Source organism: Nicotiana tomentosiformis, unplaced genomic scaffold (genome assembly GCF_000390325.3).
Source record: "Nicotiana tomentosiformis unplaced genomic scaffold, ASM39032v3 Un00008, whole genome shotgun sequence".
Classification (NCBI taxonomy): Eukaryota; Viridiplantae; Streptophyta; class Magnoliopsida; order Solanales; family Solanaceae; genus Nicotiana; species Nicotiana tomentosiformis.
Genome location: NW_027174567.1, coordinates 811944 through 829376, shown reverse-complemented (window position 1 = coordinate 829376; position 17433 = coordinate 811944). Strand labels below are relative to the sequence as shown.

Sequence of the window (17433 nt, the reverse complement as noted above, 5' to 3'; positions counted from 1 at the left end):
AATTTAGCAAATGCGGACCATCAACTTGGTCCATACTCGATTAAAACAAAGCCATATTTTATAGTCTAACAAAAACATGATAATAAATGGATATTTTATTGCAAGTAGTTAACCAAACCATCTACCTCACTGAGAAATCATCAAAAAATTTGGGCGTCTTACCAGTGGTGTTTTAGAGTTCAATATCTGTGTGTGTAAAATAATGTAAGTGAAGATTTAATATTCTATTTGTATCTCTTGTAAGTCATACATTTGACCACGTGTTGCTATATGATATATGAATAGTGTTAAAATTTCTCTTTTCTATGATAAAAAAAAAATTATATTTTAAAATGTACGATATCGAATTTGTCTTATACCAACCAATGGTGTTGAAAGTAAATTGTCTTTTTACGTTTTAGGTAAGTTAAACTAAAGGAAGTGTGTACTAGGAAAAAAAAACACTAACATCATTCAACTATGTTATCTAGTGATTCTCTGTTTCATTTAAAAATTATAAAAAGCAAAGATTATGGATTAGCTTCGCGGCAACCATCTTTTTGTCTATAGTAGAAATGATTCGGCGTAAGGTGTCTCCTAGAAAATAGTTCCAGATGCGCGTGCAAGTTCAAATATAGCCTTTTAGGTTTATTCGGATTCATAGTTTTTGATATATAGTATAATATTATATAAATATAAATTTATTAAAATCTTAATAAATATGAGATTTAAACCTATAATACAGTATAATGAAGAGCATATTAAATTTAAATCCTGAATGTGTATGCGGAATAAGAAATATTAGAAATAATACTAAGTCTTATAAAAAGGGTATAAACGTCATTTAGTTTCATTTTGGACAAATTGGTACGTGTATAATAAAATAGTGGAAGAATAGAGCAAGAGAGGATTTTTCAAACCCCGTGGTGGGGTTTTACAAGCGACATTTGTAATCTAATTTTAAACAAACAAGAAAACTCTTCAATTCTTCTTCCTTCTTTCTCTCTCCTCTAAGTATAGCTCCGTGCTGCCTCTGGAATTGATCATCACGCACCGTCGGGAAGTTTTGTAGCAGACTCTCTCCTTGTGGTCGGTCAGCAGCTCCTGCAGGTCTGTAATCACTTCACTTACACTCTACTCTACACAAGTGTGTGTTGTTGGTTAGTTTACTAGGGTTCTTATGTTACAGTTTGACTCACTCTACTCCTTGTTTTTCTTGTACTCTCTCTCCCCTGCCCTGTCTTCTTTCTTCTTATCAGGATTAGCATGCGATTCTACCAGAGCCGTTGGGTCTAAAGGTTTTTGCTTTATTGAAATAGCTGTTTTTCAATTATCTTTTGATTTTTTTTTTTAATTCACCTTTGGTGACTTATAGTCGTTTTTTTGTTGTTGATATTTTGTCCAAATTGTGTGTGTATGCTTTCTTTTAGCTATTTACTCGCGTAGCTTTCCTTTTGGGTGCCAAATATCCTGCTGATACGGTATCATCGCGGAGCGTAGTAATTTGGGATAGCATCTTACAAGCAGGAACTTTTGTGCGGTTTCTAATGGGAATTATGCATTTTGTCGTAGTAATGTTTCTTATATTAGTCTCTGGTGGCATTTTTTATGGGATTGGACATTAATATGCAAAATAAAGCTTCACAATTATTCCGGGTATCATAGACCAAATACACTTCTATTTAGGCAATTAAACCATTCAGGTTCTTTAAATCACTAAAAGAGAAAAATGAAAATTTATGAATAAAATGGAATTTTATGGATAAAATGGAAAACAAAAGCTGTAAGTTTCAAAACTAACTACGGTTGTTCAAGCTTTGCTGACCACTCTTGAGAAGTTTGGAAACCTTGCACCGTCATTTATTTTTCTATTATCTAATAGGTTAACTATGTAAGGCTGGTGGACATAGGTATCAATGTTATCATCAATCATTTTCTCCTCTGGTCAAGGGTAGATTGTGAGTTCTGACCACATGGCGAATACTTAGATATAGCAAGTAAATTTTGTGTTTGTGTACTCTACTGGTCCCTAAATAAATATATCTATCCATCCCTATTTATAATAAATCTCACTGCATTTAATCTTGGAGAAAGTGAATTGTTTCCTGTTCTTTTTCTTTGACAAAAACATTTTCTTCTATTTCCCTATAGGTTATGATCTAAATCTGCCATTGCAGTTGCCAGAGATTATATGTAGCCGTCGCAGCTTAGCATCTTTTGTGTCTAGAGTCAACTCCTAATGTGATATTGATGAAAGGCTTCGGATAAAATGTCTGAAAACTTTTGTTGCTAAAATATGTTTGCTTACTCTTGAGTATGGCAACCGAGAGCCCTATGAGAATACTCGAAGACAGTAGAACAGAAAAGTGGGTTCCTTCCAAGGACATGGTCTCCTTTGTGTCCCCTAGGAATGAAGTGGCAGCTGATGAACTGGGAGTGCTTCTTAAAGGTCATAAGATTCATGGGCATAATAGAAATAAGGCTCCAAATCGTAGTGGTAGTGCGCCTCCAAGTATGGAAGGCTCATTTTCAGCCTTTGGTAACCTTGTCCATGATCAAAGCTCTGGCCGGAAATTGAGTTTGGCAAGCTTAGACAGTGCCATGCAAAACTGGCAGTCTGAAGAGCAGATACGTGCTGATCCCTCCTATTCTGCTTACTACAGCTCTAATATCAACTTGAATCCTAGGCTTCCTCCTCCTATTATTTCAAGGGAGAACATGCCCTTGGCACACCATTTTGCGGATCTGGGTGATAGCTGCCAGTTAAATTCTTCTGACAACAGTGGGGATGCATCCTTGCACGTGAGTAGAAGTTCTCTTTCAACTCATGATGAGGAGCCTGAAGATGAAAATTTACCACGAAGTGCTTTAGACGATCTGGCCCAAAGTCGTGCTTCAGGACAGCACATGGCCTCCTTTGCAGGTCAACATAAAAGTTTAGTTGACCTAATCCAGGTATTGAAGTTTAAGAATACCTTTCCCATTATGTGTATTATTTTCTTTTTCCAAGTTTCTGTTTGCATGTGTAGACTTGTCAACATCTAAGAAGTTTTACTTAATTTTTCTTAAGCGTGTATCCGCACTGATTGGCAAGCTATGATAAATACCCAGCCCGTAAAACTTCATATGTTGGAATTCTAGTTTTGTTTAATTTTCTTCTAATTTTGCATTGGATTCAACATTGAATTCTCTCCGTGGTGGTCTGTGTTTTAACGAATAAAAAAAATGTGAACTTGACAATGGTTACAGTTGTGGGGCCTTCAGCTCATGAATACTGTAGTGGCTTGCTGATGTTGGGAAACAGTGATGATCTAATTGCTTGGTACACTAATCTCTAATTAGTTAGGCCTGAAATACTAGGCATGTTGCCACGACTTGTGGGTACATTGTGCTAATGAATGAGAAGATAGTATCGTTTAGACTTCTGGAGTGCTATTTTTTCATGTTCCATGCTACTTATACTGTTGACTAATTGATCACAGGAGGATTTCCCTCGCACTCCATCACCAGTTTACAATCAATCTCGGCCCTCATGTCATGTTGCTGTGGAGGAACCAACTGATTGTGATATTCAATCTATTAAACTGGACGGTCTCTCCGTTGACATTTCAAATAAACCAGGTGCAGGCGCTTGTGCGGATGTCTCAGGTGACCATGATATAGCTGTCCTCGATCAGTCTTTGGCCATTTCTCTTGAAAAAGAATCTTCTGTTGACAGTCTTGGGAGGTCTCCTTCCCCTCAGAAGGGTGAAATATCAGCTAGTGATGCACCTCTGGTGAATGAGCTCTTAGTCAGTGATGGGATAGCATCAGGTATTTCGAAGAACTTTCCAGCTCCAGAGGTTAGTAACAACAAGGATGAACAATATTTTCATGGGAGGAATGGAGTAGAACAGCAACAGCAGCAGCAGTATCACTCCCAACGACTCGCAGCTTACCAAGTTAATAGTCCACAAGTTCAAGCAAATGTTCTTGGGACTAATACACTACAGAGTAGCCTAGCAAAAGGTTATGGTCATAGCTGGTTCTCCTCAGTTGAGGTACAAGCAGTTCCTCAAGGTTCTGGCCTCACGCCTCCTCTATATGCAACAGCTGCAGCCTATATGGCTTCCGGCAACCCATACTATTCTAACTTGAGTCCACCTGGTGTATATGCCCCTCATTACAATGTAGGGGGATATGCTTTGGCTTCGCCTTCTCTTCCTCCATTTGTAGCTGGATATCCATCTCATTCTGGTCCATCTGTGCATATTAATACTGGTTCTGGACGAAGCATCAGTGGTCAAAGTGTTACGTCAGGAGAAAACATTCCACAAATTGGTGATCTGCAACATGTAACCAAGTTTTATGGGCATCATGGGTTAATGGTGCATCCTTCTTTCCCAGATCCTTTCCATATGCAGTATTTTCATCATCCTGTTGATGATTCACACGCTGCTCCTGGTCGGTATATGCGGTTTCCATCATCGGGCCTGGTTGGGCTAGAAGTTGATGCTTATGCCTCAAATATGGAGCCAAATCTCCCTTCTTATATTGCTGAACAGAATTTTAATCGTCCACCTGTTGGAAGCCTGAACTTACCAAGTCCTGGAAAAGTGATAATTCCTGGTAATAGTTATTTTGGAAGTCCATCAGGCCTGGGATTCGCACAACAGTTTCCAGCCTCGCCTCTTGGTAGTCCTGTATTGCCAGGATCCCCTATGGGTAGAAGGAGTGAAATTAAATCTACCCCTGCTTCAGGTAGAAATATTGGATTGTGTTCTGGATGGCCTGCACAAAGAGGTTCTGGTAGCTTTAATGATTCTAAAAGACATTCATTTCTCGAAGAACTGAAACAAAGCAATGCTCGAAGAATTGACCTCCCTGATATTGCAGGTCGTGTAATTGAATTCAGGTAGTATATGTTTACCATGTAGCTTGTGTAGTAAAATTTCTTTATAATCCCGAAGATGTGAAATTAAGTTAATGGTTCTTTAACCTCAGTGTTGATCAGCATGGGAGTCGGTTTATACAGCAGAAATTGGAAAAATGTAGTATTGAAGAGAAGGCATCTGTTTTCAAAGAAATTCTTCCACATGCTTCAAAACTAATGACAGATGTGTTTGGGAATTATGTCATTCAAAAGGTGTCCACTCTGGTTCTCTCTGTACTTTTACGTCTCGTCTTGACATTTTAAGATTTTCAAACCCTTGAGCCTTTGACCTTCCAGCATGTTAAACTATTGCATATCTGAATTTTGTGTCCAGTTCTTTGAGCATGGAAGTCATGAGCAAAGAAAGATGTTGGCATGTCAATTAAAAGGACAGATGCTGCCTTTAAGTTTGCAAATGTATGGTTGTCGTGTTATTCAAAAGGTATATTCTCAATTCAAGTACACAAACATAATTAGAATCAGAAGGTGGTCGTTATTCTTGCATGGCATGCAACATGTCCAGGGGGATTTCCCCAATTAATAAAATTATTGTCTTGTGAATTAGTAGAGCACAAGGCTCTTAACCTTGTGGTCGTGGGTTTGAGCCCCACGGTGGGTGTTGCAACATTTTTTCCCACGCATAGCGGGAGCTTAGTGCACCCTGTCCTTTTTTTTATGAATAAAAAATTGTTGCACTAGAGCATAAGCTTCCAAGCCTTGGCCGTTAGATTTTAAAGAGCGGTAGTCACATTTACCTATGTATATAGTCATTAATGTTTCCCCCAGGTACTTGTCAGTATTACTCAATCCTTCTAGACTTGAATCAGATCGTGCTTGCATAAATGTGGCAAAACAATGTTGGAAACAATATTGTCCACTACATCATGTAAAAAGTAGTGCCCTCGAGCAGGCTTTTGTTGCTAATGTACTTCTGAGAAACTTGATTGAAATAGTACCTCCCCCTTCCCCCCAATAAAAAGGAGAGACTATTAAAATAGTAGCTAAATTTTTGAAGAGTTTCTCGATGTAGGATCCTTGATTTGACTTGGTGAATAGCCATGTTGAAGAATTTCTTGATATACATGCTCTCTAAGAAATATCATCAATAAATCAATAATGGTAAAGTTTAAAATTTAGCAGAATTGTTAATATATCATATTTTAGCCTTCTTACCCATTTGCACTTCATTAATGTTTTGATGATATATACTTCGATTCTTCGACCAATTTTTGACTCTTTAGATTCACTTACCTATTTGGGAAAATAGTTAAATACTAATATTTCAATATTTGGCCACAAGTAGTTGCAAATATTGAAATTTAGTATTTGAATTGTAAGGGAAATATTGAAATTCTTATTTAGAAGGTGTATTTCAAATGGAATATTGGTTTCCGCTTGCAAATCTTCTTCTTTTCAAATGAAGTTCATGTCCAAACGTAGCTTTAACTTCCACAAATATCTTTCAACATGAACTTTAGTAAGACTTTTTTTCAACTTCAACTCAAATATTGTCAAGCGCCTACGTATATTGCTAATCAACTAGATCTCGAGCTGATTCAGCCTGTATTTAAAAATGAAAGCAGATTGTAAGTAAATAAATAAATAAACAAAAAAAAAAGCAAATTGTAGTGTCCTTTTTATAGGTTATACATATGGTCTACAATTTTGCTTAGTGCAGTTTGAGGCCATACAGTTATTTCATTATTATATAGGAGAAACAACAACAACAACAAACATAATGTAATCCCACAAATGAGGTCTGAGGACGGTAGTGTGTTCGCAGACTTTACCCTTATTTTGAGAAGGTAGAAATGTTGTTTCTGGTAGACTCTCGGCTCCATTATTGTATCGGAGAAGTGAAGATATGTTCTGCTACTGTTTTGTGTGCTCTAGTGTAGGGGTTTCTTTTTTCTTTTTTCATCCAAGTGAGAATATTTTATGCTTAAAGATGCCATGTCTTATTTTTCTCAAAAAAGAAGTCACGTGTCTTATATGATCAAAAATGAATTTTCTTGTTGTTGATGTTCTTTTTAGGCCCTAGAAGTTATCGATCTTGATCAGAAAATAGAACTTGTCCATGAACTCAATGGGCATGTACTAAGGTGTGTGCGAGATCAAAATGGAAACCATGTAATCCAAAAATGCATTGAGTGCATACCTACTGAAAAAAATAGTTTTATTATCTCCTCATTCCAAAGCCAAGTAGCTATATTGTCTACTCATCCCTATGGTTGCCGTGTAATCCAGGTAATATTAAACTACGTTGTACCATGATATATAGTTACTTTGTTTTTATATTTCAATTGACTCATCTCATTTCGTGTGAATTTTTCAAAGAGAGTATTGGAACGTTGTTCAGAAAACTCTCAAAGTCAGTGTATAGTGCATGAAATCTTGGAGTCTGCTTATGCTCTTGCTCAAGATCAGTATGGGAACTATGTCACCCAGGTTTGTATCTTTTTTCCATGTGATATGCAATAATTTTTTGTCTCATCCTCAAGTTTCGTAACTTCATGTTCTTTATATGCAACTATTTGTTTTCCAACCCTATCAAAAAGCACATAAACCAAAAGAAAGGTTAATTTGCATGTTGTAACTAAGGGCATTATCATCTTATACTGACATATTTTAAGTGTTTTGTAAATTCTTTTCTATTTATGGCTGGCTAAAGGGTGAGGCCACTAAAGCCATTTGTATCAAGACACTACCTTAGTTCTTGTTATCAAAAACATTATTGACAAATATGGAGATTTTAGTAGTTAATTCAAAGTTCTAAAATATTACACAAACTTCTACAGTTGGAAACTTGAAAAATTGAAATAATAACTTAATTCTTGTAAAGTAGATTTATTACATTCGTAATATCATGATAATGCAATGAAATAATGAAGTCATTTTGTTTAATTGAAAAGGTCAATTAATGAACACAAGGATATAATGAAATCTTTAACAATTAATTGTGACCTTTAAACAAAGATGGCAGTTTTCTTGTGGTAAATAATTTTGTATTAAATAAAAAGGTCAAATAATGAATACAAAAAAATAATGAAGTTTTTTGATAATTAATTATAATTACAATTGTAGGGTAGAAAATTCGATTAATACTTTGTGTTGGGGTTTCGTGTTTTATAAAATTGTATAGATAATATATAATTTTTAACATAAATAAAAGGTTTCAAATTGTTGGTTCTAATTTTTCCTTCTTCACGTGCATTCAATCTATTCTCTTTTTGCTCATTCTGACAATCTCATTTTTCAAATTTAACTCAATATATTTGAATGAACTGTTTCTATTTCTCAAAAACTTTGAAGAGTAAACTATAAATAAAAATATACATAAATTCTATTAAATGTTTGTAACATCTTTTTGAATTTTGGCTTTGGGCCATTGCTTTTATTGACTGGCATGTTCCTATTAATTAGACATCAATGTCATTTGATAAGAACTAAAATATAAAATCATCATTCCCCTTGGTTTTCTTGGGTGTTTGTGCTGCTGTTGTTGTCTACTATTGTTGTCAGCATGCACCATGACCCAACTGTCCCCTCCCTCCCCCCTACCTAAAAAAAATGGAAGACCGAAAAATAAATGACTCTAAACGACGTGCTAGAAATAATTTGTTTTTGGGACAGGGATGGACTGAGGGGCGCAGGTAGTATTATCATAAGAATTTTGTTCAATTGTTGTGTGAAACTGAATTTGTCGTTGCAGCATGTTCTGGAGAGGGGAAAACCACATGAAAGAAGTCGAATTATTGAAAAGTTGATCGGAAATGTTGTACAATTAAGTCAACACAAATATGCCTCAAACGTTGTTGAAAAATGTCTGGAATATGGTGATTCTGCTGAGAGGGAGCTTTTGATTGAGGAGATTCTTGCAGATTCAGAAGCAAATGACAATTTGCTGGTGAGATGATTTGAATCTTGTTTACTATTCTTTACTTTCCTTTTCACATATGCGATGCTGTAATCAACTTTTTCACATAGCAATTTCCATGAAACCTCTTTGTAAAGGACGAGGAAAGCCATGTGCCTAAACTGAGTTAAGCCAACTTCTCACTACTCACTGATGGTGATTTGCCAAAGAAATTTATGGGTCATTCCCTGCCTATTTGTGCTAACTGTTTTCTAAATCGGGCTTCAGTTGAGATGTTTTAACCTTGAATTTTGGGTCATTCCCTGCGTATTTGTACTAACTATTTTCTCAACCGGGCTTCAGTTGAGGTGTAAAACGTAGAATTCTACCATCAGATGGTAGTTTTTTGAAAACTTCAGACCGAACTCATATATCAACAATTTGCTATTTGGAGTTGGAATTATATCGTAGCTCTTTCTTTAGCCTCATCAGCTTGCAATCTTTTTCTCATTCTGTTTCACTTCAAAATAACTTTTTCCAGTTTAGACTTTGTGAGAACCTTTTAGGAGAAATAGTCAAACACATCGTAATAGGGGGAAAAGATGTTGTGCTGATTCCTGATTGAAAGGTTATCTGAAGGATGTTTCCAGTGATGGGAAATATTGAAGTTGTTCTACATAAAATGATGCCACCTTCAGAAAATCTTTTTTTGGATGGTAGACATTTTTCTTAAATTGTTCAAAGGATTCTGCCTAGGAAAGAAGCGTAAGTGCAGGTGAAAGGAGAAAGTTCATTTTGATAACAGATTCTAATGTGCGTCTCAGATATTTGATTTGGGTCACTGGAATAATAGTATTCGGTGTTGACCTTTTATTGGATGGGACACTGCAGAATAGAGGATGGGTATATTTACTTATTATCTATGAATTAGTGTACTGACTGAGTAGATCTTAATTAGGACCCTATAGTACCCTTTATACTTCATTTGAAAAAGACTTTCTTTCATAAGAAAGAAAATACTTACTGTCTTTGGGATCTGATCCTACACCGCTCAAGACTTTAGTGGATCGACTCTATTACATAAGTTAATTCCTAATTTTTATCTCACATCATGAGATAAGTATTTCTTCCATCATGACATAAGTACGCAGTTATTATTGTATCGGCCCAAAACCTTGCTAATTGATCTTTACGGTGCTTCCTCTATCTCTATCAATTAAAGCCTTATATCCATAGAAACTCCAACAATTTCTTTGTTTTTAACGCCTCCTAATTTCCAGGAATTAGTCACTTCAATAGCCTTTAAAAGTCATAGATTAAGAAGGGGAAGAAGAAGTATAATAGCCAAATTAAGAAGAAAGCCAAAGAAGAAGAGGGAATGAATGGAAACAGGATAACTCGAATAAATTGTTAGTTGAGAAGGGAAAAGACCTTTTCTCAATATGTTGAGGATCCTATACATCAATTGTTGCAAGTTTGTACATTTTTTTGTTTTCAAAAGGAAAGCATACGAGTTTTGGTTATCTTAATGGTCCAGCTATGAAACGGTGCTAAACTAGCCATGGCCACCTGTCGTGATGTTGTGGGATGCATTTCATGGTCACAGCTCTTAGCTTGTCCACCATCTCATCATCTATGGGTTTCTCTTGCTCTGCTTGTTTGTAGTACAATCTACCCACCATAGAAAGAGGTGGTTTAAAAGTAGTGAAGCTAATTGCCAACTGAAAGTAGCTTGGAAGAGATCATGAACTGCACAACTAATTGTACTTCCAGGAAGACGGAAGCTTTAGACTCTAGGGGTCTCACCCTTGTCACTTGGGTTGGTCCTCCAAGACCGAGATAGTAATGGATTTATTGACCTTTAGACTAATTTGGGTAGGAAGTGGTCTCAACGGTATGTTTAGCATTTTGTGTGGCACTATTATCCTTTTTCTCACTTTTCTATATGGTGAATGTAAAGTGTTTATATTTTCAAAATAATGACAAATGATTTCTTGCGTAAATTGACATATTCACTGGGCAATTTTGGCTCTTGTTGTAGTCGATGATGAAGGACCAATTTGCGAATTATGTGGTCCAGAAGATTCTCGAGATTAGCAACGATAAGCACCGTGAAATTCTGCTCAGTCGAATCAGAGTTCATCTTCATGCTTTGAAGAAATACACCTACGGAAAACACATAGTGGCTCGATTTGAACAGCTCTCTGAGCAGCTGTCTGATGAAGGTGTGTAGAGTTTAAGTGCTCTGCTTTATTTTGCACAGCTGCAAGTTGTTATTATTTGATGCAGCTGTTGTGTTTGATTATCTATGACATGTTTTGAAGAATTTTAGTGTTTTGACCTATGAATACATGTTTGCACATTCTACCATTTGTCGTGCAGATATTGGAACATGTGAACCCTAGATTGTTGAACAAAATTGTCAGTTTTATACTCGTTTGGTGGATGGTAGAATTGTTTCCAGCAGCTTGACTGTTGATTGTCCAGTAAGCAGCAGTATGAGAGTGCCTGTCTGGCCTTTAGTAGGGGTCACCTGTGCTTACTGCTTAAGCTCATTGATTGTCCAGGCACGAAGATAGTGTGTTGTTTTATTTGCCAACTGTATCCAAGAATGTAGATATCTTGAATAATCAAGCATGTATTCTGGGAGAAATATTTTGTGCACGCCAAATTTAGTTGACAAGATTTGCTTGCTTTGGACGTGGCTTTCTACAAAATATGCTCAAAAGCAATTCAGGGCATTGTTGCCAATCAAAAACAACAATCTTACGCATTTTATAAATCGCTCAGTTAAATATGCATATATGAGAGCTGGAAACGGAGCAACCAGTTAACTTGGGTCACCATCTCAGCATGACCCATTATATATTTGACATGATCTTCCATGGCTCTTCTATTTCAAATTAAATGTTTTAGTTTAATTTTTCAAATGATTAAAGAATGAGAAAGATTACTTTTAGTTGAGAAGGCTGGTGAGATCCTTTGTAAACTCTTTAAACTTTGCAACTTAAAACAGATTTGTATAAAAGAAGGCTAGCCTAATGTCCAATAAAATCATTAGGCGTATTATATATTTTTAAATGCTCCTTTGTAAGAAAGCTAGCATTTTGGTGAGACGGTCAAAAATGGAAAGTATACACTCACTCCTTAAGAATTCCTTTCAAGAAGAAAATCATCGTAATGTGATATTCCCGTCTCATTAATTTATCAACAAGTTTCTACCAAGTAAAGTACTCTGCACCATTACACAACTTATGCGTGCCGTATAGAGCATCAACCAAATGAACATAAAGAAAAATAGAAAAACATGACACTGCAGAGCATCAACCAAGTACACCAAAATCAGAAGCCCCCGTTGTCCCCATTATCAACATGTAGGAGAATAAAACAAACTTTGGCCCATTTGCTTCTCCAAACTTGACTGCCCTTGCCATGATATGCTTAAGAGTGTTTATCTAGTCAAACCAAGTAGTACCACAACACTGACCCTTGAGAAACAAGTACTCGAAGAAATTACAAAGGCAAAAGCCTGTAATTCTTGCAGTAATCATAAATGCATGTTCTGTCGTTTACAGAAATGTTAAAGAAATTTCTTAGTGCACACGGAAGAGTGGGGAAGATGGCAAACAAAAATTCTGGATGCACAGCTATAATGAATCTCATGATGACAGACACCACGGTTGACCCATCCTACCATCGCCAGCTTCCAGCTTGAGTACGTTACAGTAGTCAAATCATTGTACACATGGGAGGGTGGAAATACGATTTCATTTCTTGTGCTACTATGTCTACTGTAACACATGACGTCTATCAGCAAGCAATATGTCTTTCCAAGCTTCATAGAACATCCAAGTAATGCCTGATGATGGCATTACTTTTAGGCAACTCGCACCCCAGCCTCTATAAAGGCCTAACAAACCCTCATCCCTAATGACTTCTGAAAGTGCTGCCACCATGTGAGGTGGACATTTACCATGCAAAGCACCCACCATTAGCCGCTTTCTTGCCACCTCCAATGGGTAACTGATAGTGCTAGCTGTTAAACCTGATCAACCATAACATTAACTCTTTAAGAAATGCATGGTAATCTTACAACTGGCTACAGTAAGATAGCATAAAAGCAGATAGAGTCTCATCAAGGTTAAAAAGGCATACCATAATGAACAGCAGATATTCCCAAATAAAATCACATCCCTATTTGCAGTGCAAGGAGCTTTAAAAGTGGGCAATACTTTATTGGATTTCATATTCGAATAAACCTCGTAATCGTAAGAAAGTGGGCTTTTTAGTTATGGGCCTAGCAAAAGAAAAATTGGGATAGGATTCTATAGGATTTGGAACAAATGTATAACAAGAATTCTTGGAATTCCTTGGGGATTCTTGATTGGTGCTGAGCTAACTATAGCGCAACCCAATTTTTATTTTTTACTTTTTTTTTTTGAACAAGATCGAAGTTGCGGTATTTATTTCACTCAAGATTGGGTCTCTTTACCAGGTGTTCTACCCGTGGCCCAAAGAATAAAATATCATATACTAACATATAAAAGCTTGAGGTCAATAATGATGAAGTCCTTTGACTTGCCTCGTGAAGTCCAAAATTTTAACTTTATTTTAGGAAATCAAATATATCAAAGATTTATTATGTCTGCTTATTTAATATACGGGATCTATCAGAACTGATATCATTTTCCTCCATCCAAATAGAAACCACGCTCCAATAACAAGATCACAATCTTTATCTCTATCGGCTCCATCCTATAGGAATTTTCTAATTTACTTATCTTGTTTTGTGTTGACCACTATCGATGTGATTATATCAATGGTGTGCATTTGCTGTTTTAGGAAAGAACTTCATGTTTTATTCCTTTGGTTTAGCCAAATGCACATAGATTTGTTACACCAAAATATTTCTGGATATTTCGTAAAGATCCCGTTATATCCCTACTCGCTGGACCATCTCATCATCAGAGGGGTTCCCCCCTTCAGCAACATTATGGCAATCACACTTAAATCAATTGCTCAGCAACACCACAACCAATTGCTCATTCATAATTAAACTTGCGTCTAATATTTGTCTTACAACAGCAAAACCATTTTGCACGTAAGTTCATCCATAATCCTTCTTAGTGTCCTTGCTAATCTTATAGACAATCACCACCAGAATGATTGGTTAAAATAATACTTAAATGTACGATGCTCCGCCTTCGTTCGGAATCTGTATAACAAATGTCCTTTCTCCTTTGCAATTACACTTGCGTCTAATATTTGTCTTCTACCAGCAAAAGCATTTCACGTGTAAGATAAACCATATCCCTTCTTAGTCACCTCGCTAGCGCCTCTATTATAATCTTATAGACACTCCCCAGCAGAATGATTTATCAAAAAAATACTTAAATGTATGATGCTCCTCCTTTGGTCAGAATCTGTACAATGAATGTCCTTTATCCTCTCTGCAGCAATGTTACTTTTTTGTCCTGGTATTGCTCTTTTGATCTCGTGCACCGAAGGAGAAAAGCATCACAGGCTTGTTTCAGTCTTTCCCCTTTTTCTTCCAGTATACTACAAAAACATTACATCTTTGTTCTGGTGTTGTTCTTTTGACCAGCGTGATACATAAGAAGGGCCTTAAACGCAAAATCCAGTAATTGTGATAGAGAATTATCAATTCAAGCATCACAGCACCTGCATACTTTATGGACCTTAGATAGCAGGAATTTGCTGCATCAGCAAATTAATTTTTTTTAGGACAATTTGTTAACATTTCCCATTATGATTATCTGGCTTTGAGTCGTAAACTTTCGCAAGTCCAATGGACCAACTCTACTACAATCTTGAACTGCTACTGGAACAGTTCAACAGCCACCTGTAATTTCCAAGTCAGCACTTCCAGATTTTAAGTTGATCATGATACACAAATCTTCGGGGAAACAAGGACTTAGGCTAGGAGTAAAGGTGTTTTTTAAGCAATGATCTAAATGTCCCTAGAGTTGACAATTAGAAGTTTCAGCTCAGCCCTTTTTTATCACAAAATGGCAGATCACTATTAAGTTCAAGCAAATCTGAACCAAAGAGAGCTACTGTGTTTGATTCGAGATTCTTACCCGAGAAAGCTCCAATAAGAAGCATCTCTGCACGGCTTAGAGATTTTTTCTTCTGTGCTTGGCAATATGATTTCTTCATTGTCTCGTACATGAAATAGTAACAAGTGCTATATGGGAGCATGCCAATTATTGTTGGCCCAAGTCCAGCATACAAGCCTCCAATTCCACCCTCCTTGTAAATCTTGTGAACTGCAATGCATAGACTGGGGTAGACCTCAGGATTCACAGTCAGCCGATCCTGTGAAGATCAGCACCAAAATGTCAGATCGTTTTTTCTTTCCACAAGCTCATAAGTCATAACAAGCACAATAACTTAATGATACAACTATGAAGATCATCATTAACACTCTGAAAAGCAAAGCTATTTTCCCCACTGAAAAGATCTCTAGTCAATACCTTCAGCACTTCAAGCGGATGACATGCAAGTGTGCCTGCAACTCCAGCAGCAGCACCAGCAACAGCAACTGGCGACAGCCATGAGAGAGAAAAGCTCATGCTAGCATTACCAATCTGTAGCTTGGGGTTGCCAGTATTGATCCATTTCTCTTGTGCCGAATTCATTGCTCGCTTGACACACTCAAATGTAGCAAGTTCAATTGCCTGTGTAGGAATTATCCGTAACATGTTGATTGTGTTACCAGCCCACAGCCCTTTCCAACCCTGCTGCTCAATAACCTGAATAAAACTTGTACCAATGTTTTTGGACCCAACACCGACTACCATTCTTGTCCTGCATGTTTTAAATAACAAAATGAGGTAACATAACCTACTGAATTGTAAGAGCCAGCTGAAAGGAAATAAAAATTCATCCAAGTCAAAAGTTCATATCCTATACGAGGAGCTTTTATATCTTAATTAAGTTATCTTACCAAAATTCACTATGGAAATTACATAATCCAGATGATGGAATAGATATAACTCCTCAGAAATGGAAATCAATTAGTAACTATCAGTTTTAAACTTCATGGTAAATCTTACAACCTGATGGTTTCAAGAGGAGCTAGAACGGCCTTGGTCATCGCCCCAGCCAAAGCACCACTGAGAAATTCACCGACTTCTCTAGTCCTGGTAAAATTCTGCAGAAATGAATGCATTTCCGCCAACTACATTGTTAAGCCAAGGTTCACGGACGAAATGTAAAGTAACATTAGAGGCCTGAAATGTCCAATCAGAATGAAAATGAACTTACGGTAAAGGCTCGACCCACGTCAGGGAACTTGAGTTGAAGGTTAATTTGATGGTGCATGAGATCCTTGGTAGGAGAAAGGTCCAACTCCTTGGGTACAATCATGACACCACGATATACATCTCCGACGATACAGTAACTCTTCTTCTGCGATTGGGATTCCGCAGCCATATTTCTGTCAACTCCAAAAGGGAAACGCTAAAATATTAGTAGGTAGTGATTGTTCGAGCTGTGACTTTCGCCGCATTTGGAATACTATTCCTGAATTCAAGCATGTGTATCTCATTCGGAGAAAAACAAGACAAAAGAGGATAGATCGTCGAAAAGGATAAAACGTGTTTGTTGAGACTGGGAATGGGACCAATGTTTTTTTAGCATTTGGCCGATGGGACGGACTACGGAGAGGGAGATTTTTCTTTTGACTGGAATTTACGTTTCTCCCTCCACGAAGCACTTGGTTTGGCGATATTGGGATATTACTAGGGTTTCTTCGATGTGCTCACCTGATCTTTTCCGGTCTATGGGCCCCCGCCTAAACCTCCCGCCCATACCAAAAGTAGTCTGTTTGGCCGTGCTTTTAAATTACCGGAATTTTCTTAAAATATACTTTTGGCTAATCAATTTTAAAATATTTTTAAGTATCAATTACTATTTGACCAGACTTTTAAAAAGTACTTCTAAGTATTTTTTTCAATAGTACTTTTCAAAAAAATATTTTTGAAAATAAGTTATTTTAAAAAAATTCACAAAAATATTTTTATTTTTACTCAAAAGTATTTTTTCTACTAAAAACTTGGCCAAACACTTTAATTTTAAAAAAAAAAAAACCAAACAGGTTATAAGACTCTTCAAGCTTAACTTCATACTCAATAAGTCAGCGTCTGATAAATATTATTAACTTTATTCAATTTCGTGAATTTGAGATTAATTTTAAAGTGGTTAAACTTTATAAGCTCTAACTAATTTTTAAATAAAAGTCTTAAATTACCGTTATTTTTTCAATAAATAGAAAATATCGTCGGGAGGTGGCTCGTAATGTAGTCTTTCATCTTTTACTATGTGCTAAGGAGTCGGATTCCACATATTATAATGTTTTGTTCCCTTTTCCCTTCCTCTTCCTGTAATAATAATAAAAAAGATAACCTTCATTATTAGCTGCGCAATATTTCAATCAAATTGGACTCATATTTTAGCTTCTTGTCGATTTGGCCCAGTTTCTATATGTTACTCCGACACTAAAGACACACTTGTAAAGTATTTTCTTTTCTGTCCTTTCTCCATGCTCGATACATCTAATTCTCTCTCCACCTGTCTCTCTCTTTTTATCTATAATATAATTCACTTATATCAAAAAATTACAGATATCAAACTTGATTTAAATTTTTATCTATAATATAAT

General features: G+C 36.4%; 2 protein-coding genes across 6 annotated transcripts; one reads left to right on the top strand and one right to left on the bottom strand.

Moving 5' to 3' along the window:
• The first annotated feature begins 886 nt into the window (after positions 1-886).
• On the top strand, positions 887-11447 carry LOC104111731 (pumilio homolog 5). Of its 5 annotated transcripts, none has more exons than XM_009621701.4 (11): positions 888-1089; positions 1239-1277; positions 2157-2934; positions 3462-4873; positions 4963-5104; positions 5226-5333; positions 6926-7138; positions 7229-7339; positions 8604-8798; positions 10789-10972; positions 11130-11447. In XM_009621701.4, the coding sequence occupies exons 3-11, from the start codon at positions 2296-2298 to the stop codon at positions 11150-11152; spliced, it is 3027 nt and encodes a 1008-aa protein (XP_009619996.1). In that variant the 5' UTR covers positions 888-1089; positions 1239-1277; positions 2157-2295; the 3' UTR covers positions 11153-11447. The 5 variants fall into 5 exon arrangements, with proteins under 5 accessions (XP_033516370.1, XP_009619996.1, XP_009619864.1 ...); XM_009621569.4 differs by having other exon boundaries at positions 2131-2934; XM_009621639.4 differs by lacking the exon at positions 1239-1277.
• A 472-nt stretch (positions 11448-11919) lies between these two features.
• LOC104111650 (probable mitochondrial adenine nucleotide transporter BTL1) lies at positions 11920-16588 on the bottom strand. Its single transcript, XM_009621424.4, has 5 exons — positions 16038-16588; positions 15830-15924; positions 15245-15578; positions 14849-15086; positions 11920-12792 (listed from the first exon to the last, which is right to left on the bottom strand). Exons 1-5 carry the CDS (start codon positions 16203-16205, stop codon positions 12536-12538), a joined length of 1092 nt encoding a protein of 363 aa, XP_009619719.1. The 5' UTR covers positions 16206-16588; the 3' UTR covers positions 11920-12535.
• Positions 16589-17433: the final 845 nt, after the last annotated feature.